At 36.1% G+C, this 20,192-nt stretch overlaps 1 protein-coding gene across 6 annotated transcripts; it reads left to right on the top strand.

Annotated features, from left to right (window-relative positions):
• Positions 1-250: 250 nt before the first annotated feature.
• On the top strand, positions 251-11,173 carry LOC114321497 (amino-acid permease BAT1 homolog). 6 transcript variants are annotated; one of them, XM_082870858.1, is made up of 9 exons: positions 251-602; positions 5,322-5,582; positions 7,126-7,144; positions 7,270-7,489; positions 7,712-7,893; positions 8,496-8,785; positions 9,054-9,183; positions 9,783-10,133; positions 10,847-11,173. In XM_082870858.1, the coding sequence occupies exons 1-8, from the start codon at positions 499-501 to the stop codon at positions 10,128-10,130; spliced, it is 1,554 nt and encodes a 517-aa protein (XP_082726984.1). In that variant the 5' UTR covers positions 251-498; the 3' UTR covers positions 10,131-10,133; positions 10,847-11,173. The 6 variants fall into 6 exon arrangements, with proteins under 6 accessions (XP_082726984.1, XP_082726985.1, XP_082726988.1 ...); XM_082870859.1 differs by having other exon boundaries at positions 296-602; positions 10,825-11,173; XM_082870860.1 differs by lacking the exon at positions 251-602 and adding an exon at positions 4,831-4,967.
• The last annotated feature ends 9,019 nt before the right edge of the window (positions 11,174-20,192 follow it).

Here is a 20,192-nt window from a genome sequence, read left to right as displayed (position 1 = left end):
TATTAATAAAACATGTCATTTGTTATAAAATTAAAAATTTTAGAAGATAGGATATAATATGTAAAATCATGGGAGACAAATCGTATTTTAAGCCAATGGGGTGTATTTATAATTTATTCAATTTAATAAATATTTTTTAAAATTAAAAAAATTACTTTTACCGTAAAAAAAATTATATAAAAAAAATATTTTTTATTTTTTTCACAACTATTTTTATTTTTTTAAATGTAGTTTTTTGAAACAAGCAAACAGGACAAACGTTTGTTTTATCGTGCGCATCTGGCACAGGGTGGCTTTATTTGACTTCCCATGCCTCTCCTCCCAGCGCAGTGAAGCTGCTAGATAGATTAATCAAATCAGATTCCATTTCACAAACCAAACAAAAGTCAGCCTCTCTGCAGATAACAGAGCTCCAATGAGGTTGTAGATATATATATATATATATATAGAGAGAGAGAGAGAGAGAGAGAGAGGGTTTGGGGTCGTGGTGAAGAAAACATGGCACTCCCATCTCAGATTCAAAACGGTGACACAGCACTCGATTCAGGCCATGCTCGCCTCCACCAGCTCGGCTACAAACAAGAACTCAAGCGCGATCTCTCGTAAATTTTACCTCAACATATTTCTTTTTTAAGTTGTGTTTGAATGATGAATTTTTTAGGAATTTGAAAAGAGAAACCAAAGGCTAAAGAATAGAGAAATTTGTTAACTTAAAAAAAAGTATATTTCATTCAAATCTTACTAATATTTTTATTTTTATTTTTCGAATCAACAATGCTAGAGGGCCACAATTTTGTGGTCACAATGGCTCAAAACTGTTAACATCATGTCGTTTTAGCATGTTTTGTACCCAAAACGATGTCGTTTTGATAATTTTAAACCATGACCACAAAAATTGTGACCCCTCCGACATTTTCCTTTTCAAAATCACTAGCCAAATCATGACGTAAACAGAGTCTTATAGTTTTAGAGCCTTTTGGGTTAATAATGCTAATGGTCTCTAAGTATATAAATTGTTGCACTTTAGTCCACATTTTTTTAATTGTTCTATTTTAGCCCCCAAATTTTGTAATATGTTACACTTTAGTCACAAAGGTTAGTATGGTTCAAAATTAGTAATAAGACCAGGGTAAGTTTTTTAAATTTTGTAAAAAATTTTGACAAAATCAAAATGATCAAATTCACATACAATCTAAAAGTATGCATTTTGTAGTATTTTGATTTCTAAAACACATGTTTTGTTTAGCTTTAGTCTCTGTTAGAAATTGGACGCCCACGTGGCATGGCATGACCCTTAGAACCTTTTGAAGCTCATCCAAATGGGTTTTGAATTTGAATTCAAACCTATTTGGATAGCCACTCAGGATATATATTGTTAGAATTTACCATCACCTACCACCACTACCACCTCACCTACTCCACTAAACCTAACCCACTACACCACCACCTACTCCTCGCCTACTCCTCACCTACTACACTCACCCTCTCCTATATAATGAGCCACTCACCATTTGTAATAAATACACAATACAACATAAATCAATCAATAATAACCCACTACACCACCACCTACTCCTCACCTACTCCTCACCTACTACACTCACCCTCTCCTATATAATGAGCCACTCACCATTTGTAATAAATACACAATACAACATAAATCAATCAATAATACATCATTTTTTTGACTTGGTATCAGAGCAGGTTTAGAACCTACTATTTTCGCTTCACCGGCGGGCGGCAACCTCACCTTGGCCGCCTGCCGGACCTCAACCTAATCCGTTAAAATTTTCTATACATACCTTGCAATTTCCTTTCTTCAACCTGCTGAGTGCACTACACATAGACACATGCATCTCTCTCTCTGTCAGGGCTTGTCGCCGGAATATCACTTCTGGGCTCGTTCCAACAAAATCAATGGAATACAAGTTTGTTGTTACTGGTTTCTGGGTTGTTATTACTGAGTCACCGAGTCGACTCTGAGCCGACTCAGGACAAGCAAGCTCTCCTTGCATTCATTTCTCAAATCCCTCACGCCAATCGCCTCCAATGGAACGCCTCCGACTCGGCCTGCAACTGGGTCGGCGTCGTCTGCGGCTTGAATCGCTCCTTCGTCTTCCCGTCGCCGTACTCGTGGGTCATATTCTGGCCAACACGATCAGAAATCTGGCCCAACTCCGAATCCTTAGCCTCCGCTGCCTCCAAACCGCCTCCCAAGCCATCTCCGCCCTCTGCGCCGTCGTTGCTGTCGACACCACCGTCCTGACCTCCGCTGGCCTCAGACTCGATCCCTCTAAGTTCCAGGTCTCTATTGAGTATGGACTGTGTGAGATGTTGAACAGGGAAGCCATCCGACCTAACGTGGCTCTTAAAGATGGATATGGGTTCTCCAATAAATTATTTTCTTTCCCACAAATCCCACCAAACTTGTCGCCACCGTCAACACCTTTCTTTTTATTTTTATTCAATGGACTGATATAGGTTCACTCTTCCCGTGGGCATTGGAGTACTTTTACACTTGGTTATTGACACGTGGGTTTGCCCCCCACTCATTCTCTCTCTCCCACTACATGGGTATTCTTCTCCTATTATTATTCTTATTAAAACAATAAAAAAAAAAAAAACAAAATATATATATATATATATATATTCCGAATCTCACCTTTTCTTGTATAGATATTTGAATCTCTTTCTTTTGGGCAGTTTGCCAACACATCCTGGACACTGCGCAACTTCTCATTATCCTTCTTATTCTTTTTATTATTATCACATGGGCGTGTTCCCCCTTTTTTTAAATAAAAAAAAAAAAAACAAACACTTTACACATTTGCACAACACTCATATTTTATTCATCTCCGGGATCAACCCCGATCACCATTTTACACCACAACTCCAAAAAAACAAAAAACAAAACAAAAAAAAATATAATAATAATAAAAAAAAAAAACAAAGACCATCATCACAACAACAACAGATTTGTTTTCTTTTCTGCAGAAGGCCACCCACCGACCTACTCTGCCGCCGGTCTCTTCTTCTTGCCTCCATCCTGGGCGGTCCTTGACGGTGTTGCCTCCGTGCTTCCTCGACCACCAAGCAAGTTGCCTCCTCCCTGCTCCTCCACTGCCGCATATGGCGGACCTCCAAATCGGAACATCACGGTGGCCTTCCGCTTCAGCTCCTTGTTTTCTGCCCTTAGCACGCTTATCTCTGCTCGCGCATCCTTATACATGCGTTGGAGCAGAGCCAGCTGGGAGTTTAACTGCTGCACCTCATTTGCCCTACTCTGCAGCCGGTTCGACAAGTTTGTCACCGCAGTCATGGTTTCCACACATGACTTCAATGTATACTGATTGGCTTCCACATCCGACTGCACTGCCATTCTTTGCTCCACAGACCGCATCGGAAAGTTCAACGGAGCAAACCCTGGGGCGCCTGGTTGAGGTTCAGGGGTCACCGCACCAGTTATCTCTCTTGTTGACTCGTTGAGGTCGGGAAAGAGAGTGAGCAGACCACGGGAAGACGAGGCCATTTTCTGGGCAACAAAGTGTTACAGACTATCTCTCTCAGCACAAGGAACTCTCTTTCTCAGCAACACGAAGGATTTTTCAGAGGTTTCTCTCAGTTTTTCTCTGCCTCAGCCTCTGCCTTCGTCTTGGTTATATAGCCAAGGCAGCCACGCGTATCATGCGCCGCTCGGCGCTAGACGACAACCTGGGCGCGCAAGCCAAGTCACGCGCCTCGCCATCATGTCCGGTACACCTTTTGATAAAATGGGCACGCCTTTTGATGGCACGCTTTTTGATAGATTGGGCACACCTTTTGAGGGTGCGACTTTTTAGGGGTCCGACAAGACTCTGTAAACTGTCCCGACATTGATTCCGGTTAGCTCCTTCATGGGTCCGACAAGACTCTGTAAACTGTCCCGACATTGATTCCGGTTAGCTCCTTTATGGGTCCGACAAGACTCTGTAAACTGTCCCGACATAGATTCCGGTTAGTTTCTACAAGGGTCCGACAAGACTCTGTAAACTGTCCCGACATTGATTCCGGTTAGTTTCTACAAGGGTCCAGCAAGACTCCGTAAACTGTCACAACAACTGTCACAACATTGTCTGCTACAACGGTCCGACATGACCCCATAAACTGTCTTCTACAACGGTCCGACATGACCCCATAAACTGTCTTCTACAACGTTATGACACCACCATACAGTGTCTTCACCAACGGTCTGACACGACCATACAGTGTCTCCTATCCTTTTTTTTATGTATTTTCTTGTTTTGTTCCTCTCTTCAAACTCAAGTTGGTTAGTTTCTATCCTCCTTGAGTTTGCGGGGGGCTGTTAGAATTTACCATCACCTACCACCACTACCACCTCACCTACTCCACTAAACCTAACCCACTACACCACCACCTACTCCTCACCTACTACACTCACCCTCTCCTATATAATGAGCCACTCACCATTTGTAATAAATACACAATACAACATAAATCAATCAATAATAACCCACTACACCACCACCTACTCCTCACCTACTCCTCACCTACTACACTCACCCTCTCCTATATAATGAGCCACTCACCATTTGTAATAAATACACAATACAACATAAATCAATCAATAATACATCATTTTTTTGACTTATATTTATCATATCATGATATGGATAGATGATATAGATATCAAATATTATCTCATTTAACAAATGGATAAATTTAACAAATGGATAAATGAGATAAATAGATTATATATCTGATATATGGGATATGGGTGATTAAGTGGAAAAACAACGTATGTTTGTTTTTTTTCAAGATACTGATTCTCTCCCAAAATAACGATCAAAGCCATTTGCACTGTGGTTTGTGTGGGTGATATTCAATATTGTAATATCACTTCACTGCTGGGTTGATTGGCTAGATTCAGGAAGCACGTGATTTATCCACGAGGTTTTAGATCAAAAAAGGTATGATCTAAACATTTTATTCTGCTGCATGTTTTGTACTTTGATTTACAGTCTCCGAAGTATGCACTTTATTATATTCTTGGTCCATAATCTTTTAGTTTTGTTATATTTTTTTTTTTTTTGTAAAATTATGAAAATAACCCTCGTCTTGTTATTGATTTTGAATGATATTGATGTTAGAGACTAAATTGTAATAGATTGCATATTTTGGGACCAAAATGGAACAATTAAAAAATTAGGGACTCAAGTGTAATATAACACATACTTTAGGACCATCTGTGAAATTAATTATTTTTTAAATGATTTTTAGGTCAATAAACATTTCTGTGTCTGGGTCTTGTTTGGAATTTTCAGGTTTCTATCAAACTTTGCATTTTCGTTTTCAATCATCTCTGTACTTACCGGTATAACCACACTGTACAATACTGGTCTTAATTATGGAGGACCTGTTGTTTTGGTTTATGGGTGGCTCATTGCTGGTGTCTTCACCATGTTTGTTGGTTTGTCCATGGCTGAGATATGTTCTTCTTACCCAACTTCTGGGGGGCTTTACTATTGGAGTGCCAAGCTTGCCGGCCCAAAATGGGCACCTTTTGCCTCATGGATCACTGGCTGGTAATCATTTTTAGCTCACTTTGTTCCTAATTCAATTTTTATTTTTGTTTTTTATATGTAGGTTTGATGCTCAAACTTGCAATGAACTACTTAATATTTTATACAATTTTGTGAGACCCACACTAGTATTGTTGTTCACTTAAACTTTGTATGCTTACCATGTTTGTAAGTTACGATGATGAGGATAGGCTTAATGTTTTTAAATGAAGGAAGCACAAGAAGTTACATCATTCTATATAATAATTCTGTATAATTTTCCTGTTTATATATCACTACTCATTTTGAAATCATTGCCTAATTGTCTCCTCATCAAAACTGTTGAATACCTCTTTTTTCAATGTATGTGATTAAATAATCATTCATCTTCTGATCTCTTATTTGAATGTGCAATCGATACTTCATAATTTTCATTGTTGAAAAGGCTCTTTCCATTCTTATAGTCCCCATTGATAAAAGTAAGGAGGCAAACCCTTTGCTAGGTACCCAAACAAGTAAGACTGAAATTTTCTAAAATTTCGTTTCGACTCTTTGCACTGGGTTCAATTTTTTTGTAAATCAGCAGGGTCAGTTTTACTTGAAAATATAAGTACATTTATTTTTCAATGGTCTTTTAAAGTCTAGAGGGGTCAATTGACACCAGAAGGTTGTATGTGGTGGCACTTCCTATCTTAACTTCTTTCGTCATAATCCAACACCTTCTTACATTTACAACTGCAAACTTAGTGATAACAACTTTCTAACTGGTAGCCAAAACAGAGGAATCAGTAGGTGGTACCAAAATATTTTCATGTTGTTTCTCATTTGTTTTAAAAGTTCTGAAAACAATGGGTGTTTTTATAACTGCTCATTTGCTACACTCCTGTCTTAAATGTTTTTGTGCCTCTTGAAGCTGAGCTTCACATTGGTTGAGCTTTGTTTGTTATGTAATTGAGCTTGAAATAGAATTCTCAGTTCAGGGTGAGGACCGTTTAGGTGGTGAACTTGCCTGACTAAGCTTCTTAGCTGGCCAGGCTTGATTCTCTATGGGCAGCTAGGTTTCTATCTAGGCCTTAGTTTTCTGAACTCCAGCAATAGTACTGCCTACAAATTGAACTTTTCAAAACCAATGGTACCAAAAAAATCATTGATATATCAGCAACTAGAATGTGAGATCCAACACCGTTGGACACTCACTCAAGAAAACAGTTTTTATCAGTCAAGAATATTTTCTTATTTCCTCCTTTACGAATTCATTATAAAAAATTGATGAATTAAATTTAAACTGTGACCAAGCCTATACAAGAAAAAGTAACCTAACCTTACGGATTAATTAGGTATAACTGGTTTCTTATTTACTATCATGGTAATCCTCCACAAATCTTGAGCTACTATTTTTGGAAAATGCATTTGTAAGATGTAGATTGCTCTTAACTAGCTTTTGCATTTGTGAAAAGGGAAAGCTTTTTCAGTATTATGTTGGCTACACATTAATGTAAACACATCGAATTGATATTCTTGTAATACATATTCTGATGCTCGGTAAAATTATATCTTTTCCTTGTAGGTTCAACATTGTTGGTCAGGTATTTCTGAAAATTTTCCTGTTGTGAAGCTTGAAAATCTTCAATATCTACTCCAAGGTCCAGCTTCTTCTTGTCTGTTCGCCTCTATTATGTATACTAATCACTAAATTTACCTTTCTATGCAGTGGGCTGTTACAACAAGTATAGATTTCTCGCTTGCACAGCTGATTCAGGTGATTATTCTCCTTAGCACAGGTGGGAAAAATGGCGGTGGATATGAGGCCTCTAAATATGTAGTTATTGTCATACATGGTGGAATTTTGCTCCTACATGCTTTCATAAACAGTCTTCCTATCTCTTGGATGTCCTTATTTGGACAGCTAGCTGCTGGCTGGAATCTTGTAGGTATGCAGAGTATCACTACCCTTTCTTGCTGTTCCCTCTGGCCGAGTTTGGATTTTGGATTTGGGTAGGGATTTGGAAAGCGAAAAGAAAAGCTAAATTTTATCTCTATTTATCACCTTTTCCTTGCGCTTTCCAAATTTCTACCCAAATCCATGATCTAAACACAACCTTATATTGCTTAACATCCTTTGTGCACCTTACAATGAATTTTGGTATTTTTAGGTGTTTTTGTTCTTATGATTCTTGTTCCCGTGGTTGCGAAAGAAAAGGCTAGTGCCAAGTTTGTCTTCACTTTTTTCAACACGGATAATAGTGATGGAATCAGCAGTAAAGTCTATATATTTGTCCTGGGACTCCTAATGAGCCAGTATACCTTAACTGGGTATGATGCATCTGCTCATATGGTAAGTTCTGTTTTCTTGTTTACTGCCATCTTAAATACTGTTCCAGCTTTGGATAGTTGTAACTTTGTAAGATAGTCTCAAAGCTTGACAAATGTGGAAGTTCTCATTTGGTTAACTGATTAATTTTGGCTATTTAAATGAGGAAAAAAAAAAAAAGGATTAATTGAGTCCAAATAATCTAAACGAAATGAGCATCTTTATGAGGTTCATCCCTTTTATTCTAATAATTGGAGAACTGAAAGAACTTTGCTATTTTTGTTTTCTTCAGTAGCAAATTGAGTGATGCTAGGATTTTTATTTATTTTTTGACGTTGAAATCTAGGGGATGATACTAGGGATATTCAGCTTCATGGGTTCTGCTAGTCCTGTCTTGACAAATGACTTTTTCACAACTGGAACATAACTCTTCTTGCAAAAATGACTAATATCATCTAATCTAACCCTAATCTAATCGATCAACTATAACATTTCTACTATGTCAATTTCATTTTACAATCTATATATTTTCTATTAGTTGCTGTCTAGTATTTTCTTTTGTTTGATTCATATTTAATCAAATGACTGAAACAAAGCCATACTATTGCCTCTAAACTCTCTTTCAGACAGAGGAAACAAAAAATGCTGATAGGAATGGACCAAAGGGAATAATTAGTGCCATTGGAATATCTGTAGTTGTTGGATGGGGTTACCTGCTAGGTATCACCTTTGCAGTGACCAACATCCCATACCTTTTGAGTGAGGACAATGATGCTGGTGGTTATGCTATTGCTGAAATATTTTACCTAGCATTCAAGAGTAGATATCACAGTGGTACCGGGGGTATTATTTGTTTGGGGGTGGTTGCTGTTGCCATATTTTTCTGTGGTATGAGCTCAATTACCAGTAACTCAAGGTAAACAATCTTGTTTGTTTATGTTTTCTCTTTTTAAGACAAGAATTCCCTTTTGGACCTACTTAAGTTGTTGAATATGGGGACAATTGCATATTAGTAGGGCAGTCTAAAAAAAAAATTCCTCCACACATGGGAATTTTTTTGGTGCAAGTCTGACACACAGGAAAGGACTTGCACCAAACCACAGTTGCAACTATGAAAATGTTTTTTTTTTTTTTTTTTCATTGTGCCACTGATTTGAGATTTTCCATTAAATATTCATTCCCAGGATGGTTTATGCGTTCTCAAGAGATGGAGCCATGCCACTGTCACCAATTTGGCATAAAGTAAACAAACACGAAGTCCCCTTAAATGCAGTCTGGCTCTCTGCTTTTATAGCATTTTGCATGGCTCTTACGGTATGGACATCTCACTGTTTCTTTATTTATTTATTTTTATCATAACCATCTGTGATGCTATTATGTACGATCATTTCTTGCATCGCATTTGTGCTTTTAGAGTTTTGGGAAAATCACTGACAAAGTTGGTGGAGGCCAAAGAGTTGGAGGACAAACATGGAGATGAAATAATTTCCATATCGTAAACATGTGTAGATTCAAATTTTTTTTCTTTACTGCAAATGGAATGGTTCTCTTCCCTCTTCAATTTATTTATTTTTTCCATTTATGTTTTTTGTAGTAAGAAATTAAAAACGAAAAAACCTCTTTTTTGTTGCAATTTTTTGTAGTGATCTTTTATTTATTTATTTATTTTGTTTCCTTTTTTCATCTCTGTCTCCCTCTCTCTCTAATAAAATGTTGCACATGGGTCTGTCTTCCAAAAAAAGGAAATGAAATGACTGATAAATACTAGAGGAACTTGGTCAAGTTCATGCTAGTTGTTCTGATGTTCGCTATGACACTAATCTGAGCACCTGATCCGACTTCCAAGCAATTTTATTTTTATTTTCTTATTTCTAATGCTAATTCTACCTTCCTCTTTTGTGAATATTTTGCAGTCTCTTGGAAGCTTAGTGGCATTTCAAGCCATGGTATCAATAGCAACAATCGGACTCTACATTGCTTATGCGTTTCCCATCTTCTTTAGGGTGACTCTGGCTCGCAAGTCTTTCATTCCGGGGCCTTTCAACTTGGGCTGCTTTGGGATTCTTGTTGGTTGGATTGCAGTTCTTTGGGTTGCAACCATATCGGTGCTTTTCTCCTTACCAGTGGCCTACCCTATTACCGAACAGACTCTTAATTATACTCCAGTTGCAGTCGGAGGCCTACTCATTCTCACCATTTCTTCTTGGATCTTGAGTGCTCGACACTGGTTTAAGGGTCCCATCACCAACATAGAAAGCTAAGTGGTATGTGAATCTGACAATATTTGTTTCCTAGAAGCACAAATAGTAACATTTTGTTTCATCTCTTCAAATGGTTCATTTTGTTAATGGCTTTTATGTGCTAGTGCGTAATAATGCTCCTGATGATATAAATTGAGGCATAGAACTCTTAACAAAAGAACACCGTTTACTATTCACCACAAACTCGTTTACAATGCAATTCATTTTGGCTTTCTGGTGATTTTGGACTTAGAGAATTATTTCAAACTTATGATTACATTTATGGCAAAGGTTGTTTTGGATGTAATGTAACTGATTAATAAACGACAGGAAAAAGGATAACTTTGGGAATTATGCAGAGGTATGATTAGACTCAACAAATTGATGCAAACTTTTATTAGTTAAAGTGTGCTATATTTTAAGAAACTATAACTGTACATCATCAAATTTTCACATTAAGACTTTAGCTTCTACATTATCAAATTATAGAGAATCTGCTATTGCAAACTGATGAACCAATGCTATCCCTCTTTAACTCTTGTCAAATTTGGGGGTTGCTTGGTAAACAGTTCCATTAAACCAAACCATATTTACTCTATTTATATGGAAATTAATTCATTATGATTTTATTTATTTATGTGAAATTTTGTTTTGTGTGTGGTGATAATGGGGCATCAGGCTATTCCTTGCACACATGCTTATTGATTAACTTTAGCAATTGATCATTTTGTCTGTAGATTCTACATCAAACCTGTGAAGCCTTGATTCAAACTTTGGATATAACATCATCCAAAAGTGGGGAACTCTTTTTCCACCCATCGGACTCCCAAAGCTTGAAGCTGACATTGCATGTAAGAAAGTGTAAGGTTCAATGTGTCACATATGAAACTACAAGGTGAAGTGAAACTTGGTCCAAACTATAAGAGTATAGAATGTAAATTTACCATTTACTCTTCTTTTTTTATTTTATTTTAGTCAACATAAATCTTATTTCACAATGTACTGTTGTAATAAATTAGTCCAATTTCCCGTTAATGAAGTTAGAAGTTACTTTATGCTGTTAACATAGGTATTTTATATATTGTCAAAGCTCATATAAATTTTGTTTGGGTCATCTTCAATTCTTTGAACTGCAATGGGACATGTTATTGAAAAGAGTAATGCTATATACAAATAGATTTCTTACTTGGTTTTCTTAATACAAAAATAATAGAGCTCCCATCAATAAATACATACATTTATGTCTGGTAATAAAAAACAAATGGTAAAAAATTCATTGATTTATAAAAAGTCACATTGATTTTACCTACTCATAAAAAAAAGTTGTCATATATAAAAACAGAAGAACTGAAATGACTAAGCATCTTTGGAATGGTTACTTTAGGCATAAGGTGGCAATGCGTCTTAAATTCTCAATGTTGGTATTGTTGGAACAATTTTTTGCGTAAAATAATTAAGTTGAAACAAATTAAACAAATAAAAATAAATTACTTACAAAATTTATTTTACCGAAATGAATAAGTACGAAGTTAGATCAAGTCGAGTGTGTGACATTCTGTTCTTAAGACAGATTCGCCCTCTTTCGGTGCTCATGGATAAGTGACGTCTATCTTTCAGGATACAATGATCTTTACAAATTGTAGTAGCACTCCAAACAATTTGTAAGGCGAACCAAATCTGTGTTCTATACTCTCTGAATTTTATTCTAAAACTAGTATAAAGAATAATGATGCAAGAAAGCAAAATAAAGGCAACATATGAATTTTTCCCCAAAAAAAACCAAAATGCTGGAAATGGCCAGGTATTTATAGACAATTAGGTGACCATTAGATCTATCCGAACAGGTTCAATTTGACATGAACAGATCTGTTTTTGAATGAACAGGTGCAGTTACTGTTTGAATAGATAACTGCTGCAGTTTCATATCTGTTCATAATTGCTGGGTAGTTTTAAACCTGTTCGAAACTGCTGGACTGTTTTTCGATCTGTTGAACAATTTGAACCTGCTGGAAAATGGACTGAAAAAGGACACTGTTTGGACAGAAAAAATTGGCGCAAAATTTAAATTAACTTTCCCGCAAGAATTTTTAGAAAAAATTTAAATAAATTTTGTCCAAAAAATTAATACTAGAATTGACCTGACCCACAACCCACACCCGATACGGCAGGTCAGACGGCGGTGTGCGCACGTGTGTGGTGGTTTGAGTCAAGGTTCACTTTGTCCATAACTCCTCCCTTCTACAAACTTGGGGTGCCCCTTGGGGTCCAACCCAAGTGTTGTCACCTAGAATTTATATACACACATAAGTTCGTTTAAGTTTCCAATGTGGGATTACCATTTCAAGAAAACTCATATTTACTTCTTTAATTGTCCATTTCACGAACCCGAAAACGACGTCAACTTCTCATTTACTCATAAATGGTTTTGACGAACTGTCTTCACCATGTAACTTGCCATGCGGTAAGGAATACATCACCTTTTTGGACCCACCCCAAAAGATGTGTAGGACCCACTCAAATTTGGGCTCACAGTTGGCCCAAAATAAGCCTATAAAACCATTATTTCCAACAATCCCCCGTATGAATGGAATTTGACGGATTTATATATTTGCAATAATTATATTCGTTGATTCTATGTTGCTGATCTATTCTTGGAATATTTTGCACAACAATTCTCAGTAAATTCAGATTTTTTTTTGTTTTTACTGAATTTAATAAATTTTGAATTAGAATATTCAATTCCCAAATATATTTTTGCATCTCGAATATACAGATATATATTTTTTTTTTTGTTGGTTATTTTGTTTTGTAATCTTACAATCAAATATAATTTTGTTTATGTTGGCTGTTAGTTTGTGGAAAATATATGGATATATACATATATGTTTGTCTATATAGTTATGTCGGTTGGTGGTTTTCTTCTGAAAAATTGTGTAACTTCTATCAATTGCTTGGTAACTATATATATATATATATATTATATTTGTTAGTTCCTTTTAATATCATGATAGGCAGTGCTTTTGTACTGGTGTTAAATTTATATGGTTTCGTAAGATAAATTAATTTGATGTCGATAATCAAATATATGCTGATAGAATTGATTGATTAATTTTATGATTAAAGTTTAATTGAAAATATTTTGTATACAATTATATATATTGTGAAATTTTCAATTAATTTGTGATTATGATGATGACATCATCAATGGATTTCTTTTGGAGTATTATGAGAAAAATTCTGTTGTTAATCCTTTGGTTAGTGGATATGCTATGTTGTCTTTAGACTTCACATATTCAATAGAAATAAGTCTCACGGTGTTATGTCAACGACGAATGTGTCGTGACTTACCGTTATACATATGACTTTATGCTCTACTTATTGCTGATTGACTATCGCAATGTATGCATATAGTAGACACTAGTTTTGACCACATTAGAATATCTTCAAAGAAGTGGCGAAGCCATTCTGCTTCTTTCCCAGCTTTATCTAAAGTTATGAATTCTAATTCTATAGTACACCTAGCAATGCAAGTCTGTTTGGAAGATTTCCAAAATACAGCCGCACCACTAAGTGTAAAAACATACACACTAATGGATTATGAGTCTCTAGTATCTGATATCTAGTTTGCATCACAGTATCCTTCAAGTACTGTTGGATATCTCGTATAATTTAGCCTAATGTTACGAGTAAATCGGAGGTATCTTGGAACCCTTGTAATAGTTTTCCAGTGTTCTATTCCTGAATTACTCGTATATCTACTAAATTTACTTACTGCATAGGCTATATCTGGGCGAGTGTAGTTCATCAAGTATATTAAGCTTCTAATAATTTGGGCATACTCTAATCGAGAAATACTTTCCTGTACATTCTTAAAAAGAAACAAATTGACATCCACAAGTGTTCTAGCAAGATGATCATCATCTTTGCTGAATTTGTCAAGTATTTTCTCAATGTAATGTGATTGTAATAGAGCATAACATTTTGATGTTTTGGTAATTTGCATACCAAGAATTACATCAGCAATCCCCATGTCCTTCATGTCAAAATATTTATTCAACATTTTCTTGGTAGTTTTAATCATATCATTATTACTACTTATGATGAGCATATCATCCACATAAAGACATATTATAACATAACCCTCGTTTGTGTTTTTAATATAAATACATTTGTCACACTCATTAATTTTGAATCCATTTGACATCATTGCTATGTCAAATTTCTCATACCATTGCTTTGGTGCTTGTTTCAAACCATATAATGATTTAACCAATTTACACACTTTCTTTTCTTTTCCTGGAATAGAAAATCCTTCTGGTTGTTCCATGTAAATTTTTTCATCTAACTCAACATTTAAGAAAGCGATTTTCACATCTATTTGATGAATTTCTAGATTGTACAAAGATGCAATGGCAATTAGCATTCTAATGGATGTTATTCTAGTAATTGGTGAGTATGTGTCAAAGTAATCAAGACCTTCTTTTTGTCTATATTCTTTGACCACAAGTCTTGCCTTGTATTTGTCAATTGATCCATCCACTTTCATTTTTCTTTTAAAAATCCACTTGTACCCAAAAGGTTTACAACCTGGTGGCAGATCTACTAATTCCCAAATGTGATTTTGCTGCATGGATTCAACTTTGCTGTTTATAGCTTCTTTCCATAAAAGAGGTTTAGGAATGGACATAGCTTCTTTGAAAGTTACAGGCTCATTTTCTAACAAAAAAGTTAGAAAACCGAGACCAAAACATTTTGAGGTTCTAACACGTTTACTACGCTTAGGTTCCTCTTCTTTATTTTGATCTATTTCTTGCTCTTATTCTTGATCTTGTTCTCGATTATGACTAGTAATAGCATCATAAGATCTTTTATTGGTACTAGTCTCTTGTCTAGCTTTATTCAGAAATACATGTTCAAAGAAAAATGCATTTCGAGATTCAATAATAGTATTTACATGCATTTTGGAATGTTCTGACTTATGAATCAAAAACCGATATGCACTATTATTCTTAGAAGAACTAATGAATATGCAATCAACTGTTTTAGGACCTTTCTTAGTCTTTTTAGGATTAGGAATAGCCACTTTAGCCAAACACCCCCACACTTATAAGTATTTGTAGGATGGTACTCTCTCATGCCACATTTCATAAGGTGTTTGATTCACTTTTGTTAAAATTGATGTATAGAGAAATAGAGAGAATTGTATTATTGATTGATGTATCTAATGGTGTGTTGAGCTCTCTCCTTTATAGAGGAGAGGGAGAACAATTACAAACCGAAAGTAGAAGCACAAACCAAACAACATTATTAAAGGTACATTATTAAAGCATACTAATTATTATACTAACCTAATTATTAAAGCAACATTTTACATATTATATTCTAACAACTTTTTTCCTAGGTACTTTGTTTAGAATATAATTAGTAGAAAGTATTGCTTCTCTCCACAAGTTCTGAGGTAATGCAAAACTTATTAACATGACATTCATCATTTCTTTTAAAGTCCTATTTTTCCTTTCAGTAACTCCATTTTGCTGAGGTGAGTAAGGAGCGGTGGTTTGATGAATTATTCCATGTTCTTTACAAAATTCACCAAAATGTGATTCATATTCACCACCTCGATCACTTCTAAGTTTTTTAATTTTCTTACCAAGTTGATTTTCAACTTCACTCTTATATTGAATGAAAGTTTCCAAAGCTTCATCCTTGGTTTGAATTAAATAAACATAACTATATCTAGTATAGTCATCTATGAAAGTGATAAAATATTTTTTCCCACCTCTAGTTTGAATTGATTTAAAATCACAAATGTCACTATAAATTAATTCAAGTGGCTCTGTACTTCATTCAATTGAATGAAAAGAAGTTTTGGACAATTTTGACTCAACACAAATTTCATATTTATGATTTGATTTAATGTCAAATTTAGGTAAACATTCTATATTAATTAATCTACGCAAAGATCTATAATTAACATGTTCTAGTCTACCATGCCACAAATTTGAAGACTTAAGCAAGTAAGAAGAAGATGTATTATTATTAACAACAGAGGGTACAATAGTCATTACATTCATTTTGAAAAGGCTATCAAACATGTAACATTTTCTTACATACATCCTGTTTTTGGTAAGTACCAGCTTGCCACTTTCAAAAATCTTAAACCCATTTTTACTCAACAGAGATCCGGAGACTAGATTCTTGCGAATGTTCAGTACATACAGCACATTGTTGAGAGTATGATGACCGGGTATGTTATCTGTCACGTTTCTCTTTGTTTAACCTTGGGTTTGCCTTAGAGTGTTGGGTTTGATCGAGAGTCTAGTTAACAATTTGAGGTTTGTTGCATTTGAAAGCTTTTCTCAAAATCCTTGTCCTTGTTTACTTCCGTGTCAAGTTTCATCTTTTTTAGAAAGTACAGGGTTGAATCCAGGGTGTCCTGAGTCGAGCTGGGGTGATTTCGAGCTGGGCGGCTGAACCGTACGTGTGGGAGAGGGGACGTACGTGTGGGAAGTGAGGCCGCACGTGAAATCAGGGGAAGTCCTGAGCGCACACTGCAATATATGCACATGCGGAAGAAAGTACGGAAGGAGGTGCAGGGGAGGTGTCGCATGTGCGAGAGTGAGTGTCACACGTGCGGGAGCCGCTGATGTCCGAATCTCTACTTTTTCTTTCCTTCTTGGGCTGTATGTATATCATTTTTTATGTATCACTCTCTCTCTAAAAACCCTTTTCTCCTCATTCTCTCTACATTTCCTTCACCAAACCCCTTAAACTCTTGATCTCTTGTAATCCATAGGGATTTTGACCTAACAACCTTCACAAATATTGGGGAGCTAAGCAAGGGCAACATTGTGTGCGATGGAGATTGGGTTTTGGCACCATTGGGTTTGGGGCTTTCATCTATTTTCTTCTCCAAAACTTGAGGTAGGAATTTTCTTAGAGTTATATATATATATATATATATATATATATATTTGCGAGTTTATGTTAATTTTGAGATTCCCTTTGGTGGCATTGAAAATTTTGTCTTTGGCTCAAGAATGTTGCTGGTTTTAAAAATGGGTTCATCTCTTGTTTCCTTTAAATGATTTTCTTGAGGATTTGAGTTACATTGAGTTACGAAAGATGTTTTTGGTGAGATTCTACCAAGAGATGAGGAAATGTCTAGTTTTGATGGAAAACCTAGAAATTTAAGGGTTTTGGAAAATGTTAAGAATCTATGGATTTTCTTGTGCTAAATAAACAAATAAGTGGAAATTTCATATTATTGTATACAAAATGATAATTTCTTGGTATATGGGAATTAGTGGATTTTTTTGGAATTTATTGTTTAAGTGTATGTAAATATAATCATGAAATGACAAACTATTGAGAACACATGAAATGTGGAATTGTTGCTACACTTAGATAGATATAAAATTTATATGTGATATATGTGAAATGCATTAGAAAGGGAAGTGGAAATTTTGATCACAAATGGAGCAATTGTGTGGGAGTTTTATAAATGGTAGAATGTCACATTGCATGGATAATTATTATATTGCATGGTTGATTATTGCATTACATGGATAAATGAGACATTGGCACTTCAATATCTTGCTTGTTATAAGTATTGAATTGGGATTTGAAACTTTGCATGAAGAAAGAAATATTGTGAAATGAGATTTATTTAAATGTTTTGGGATAAATATGTTGGTAAGTCCGGATATGAGGTGTAGATGAAATTGATTAAGTTGGCCTGAGTGTCCCGGGTGAAAGATCGAAAACACGCGCGGAGGAGGTACCACGTGTCTTTCGGTTAGCTACCGGTGAAGTGATGGTTTTGGTAGTACTAGTTATGCCTACTTGCAGATACCAACCTAGGGATTACCTAAGTCGTATTTACCGCCCCTTAAACTAAATTGATGATTTTTTTTTGAATTTTTGAGATTTTAAATTATCATTGAGCATGATCGTTTTCAAAAGATGTAAATGTGGTTTTCCTTCAAAAAAAACATAGCATAGCATGGCATGTGCATTTCAGTTTGTGAAACTTTTACAAAATGTGTATACTTTGTTAAGAACTCTCTAGTGGGCTTTGTGCTCACCCCTATGGGATTTTGGTGCAGGAAAGGAAATGTTGATCCCGCCGAGTTAGGGCGTGGACGTATTTGTGGAGAGCAAATGGCTCTTATTTTTGTTGTGGTTTATTTTGCTAGCCAAGGGCTACAAATGTATGGATTCGTGAAGACATTTTTGTGTAGCCGGACTTAAGACTTGGAATTTGTAAGCCCTTAAGGGCATTTATTTGTTTTTGGATTTGATGTTCTACATGCTATAAATTCATGTATTTGATATCATTGAATATATAATTCGCATGTGGAATCATTTTATACAAGCCTTAATGATCAATGAAGTTTGGTTGACCTACTTATATGATGTTATAAATTTTGGGGCGTTATAAAGAGTGAGTTCCTTTCCATATGTCATCTTCAGAATAATCTTTCCTTGTCCTTCAACTTTAGAAGTTGAGGAGTTGCTCATAAAAAATTGTTCACCGTTATCCACTATAGAGTAAGATGTGAACATCTTTTTGTCGGTGTGTGAGTGATTTTCCGATCACACTGCCCAACTCAGTAATCAGCTGGAGAGAACTGGCAGAATAGATGACACCTGGCTGACCTGCAACAGAAAGAGAAGATTCCGACGGTAGTTCGTCCACCCGGGGGCACTCCGACAATCAAGTCAGTATATCTCTCAAAGATAATTAATAATGCAAGATTCACTGTACTGAATATAAATTGCGTACCTTAGACCCACGGGGGTGCCTCTCTTTTATAGCTAACTCAATCCTTGTCCCAACAGGAGCCTAGCTCTAATGGACTTAGGATTACTATCAATCTTGGACTCCCAGTAGGATTGGAATAAACTCCCTAAGAGTCTTATCCTTTCCCAACTGTAGTCCTCTCCTTTTCTAGGACTCTTGTGCCTTATCCGCTTATCTTAGATTCTGATATCTTCGGAGGTAACCTTGGCCTCGTCGAGATCACCTCGGTGTCATGACCAGGACACGTGGCACCTCGGTTGACACGTCGGCGTCACCTTAGCCACGTGTTGGTACTCAGAAAATATATCCCCACAACTGCCCCCTAGGTTTTATTACCTCGGCATTCTGAGGTGATGGAACCTATATCATTCCTTCCTGCCAGTACATTGGCTTAGCCGAGATCATCATCATAGGCTGATATGTCTTCTTAAAGATCAAGAATTCCAAGAGCTCATTCATGCGTATGAGCTGTTATACATAACAACTCAACCGTTTAGCCACGTGTTTTTTCCTTATTGGATCGTACTCCGGACGTGCTTATAAGTCATTTCGCACCTACATGCGCCATCTGACGCATTCGTTGTTCCAAGCACATTAATTGCCCTCTTTTTCCGCCGTTTCAAGTTTTTGACAAAACTTGTTTCCCCCTTTCGTTTTTTTTCACTTTACATTGTCTTAATTCAGAATTCTTTCTCTCTCTAGCTCCTTCTAATCCTCCATTTTTCCAAGCTTTGAAGCTCTGAATTGCTACTGTTCACCTCTTCCGGCGTGGTTTTCACCGATCTTCTGGCGTCGCAACCGCCGTCAGACTTCGGCAATCCCCATTCCGGCTTCTCTCTTTCTGGTAAGCCACTATTTTGTCTGGTTTTAGTTTTTGATGTTCTTCATTATTCGTTGCCATTACTGTTTTGTTCAAACATTTGATTTGCGAATCATATATCTGAATGTGATTATTCCACGGCTTTGCTTTTTGCCCATGTCTTGAACACTTACACTACTCATAATTTTTCTGCAATTTTGTAAATGTTCTTGACCTTGTACCCTTTCACACACTCTGTCACAGTATTCTTGGTAGTTCACCCTTGTTCTTGATTCTGAAACACGTTCTTGTTTTCTGTTTTCTTTGTCTTTTCCAGATTTCTGCTTCCAATCTTGCTCCCATAGAGTTAGGTTTTGGGATTTGCCTATAGAACCCACAAGTTTTTATGAAAAATTGAAATGAACTCCTTTTAGATCCATACAAACCCTTACCACAGTACATTTTTAGGTTTTTTGCC

This window comes from Camellia sinensis, chromosome 5 (assembly GCF_055761805.1).
Source record: "Camellia sinensis isolate YWXY chromosome 5, ASM5576180v1, whole genome shotgun sequence".
Lineage (NCBI taxonomy): Eukaryota > Viridiplantae > Streptophyta > Magnoliopsida > Ericales > Theaceae > Camellia > Camellia sinensis.
Note: the sequence above shows the minus strand (reverse complement) of the source record. Positions and strands in the feature narration are given on the sequence as shown.

What these genes read in the sequence shown, in the direction of transcription:
- LOC114321497 (XM_082870858.1), top strand. Translation starts at nt 499, where the DNA reads ATGGCACTCCCATCTCAGATTCAAAACGGTGACACAGCACTCGATTCA. An exon ending in GAACTCAAGCGCGATCTCTC is followed by an intron (nt 603 to 5,321) that starts GTAAATTTTACC and finishes TGGAATTTTCAG; the next exon opens with GTTTCTATCAAACTTTGCAT. An exon ending in CATTTTGCATGGCTCTTACG is followed by an intron (nt 9,184 to 9,782) that starts GTATGGACATCT and finishes AATATTTTGCAG; the next exon opens with TCTCTTGGAAGCTTAGTGGC.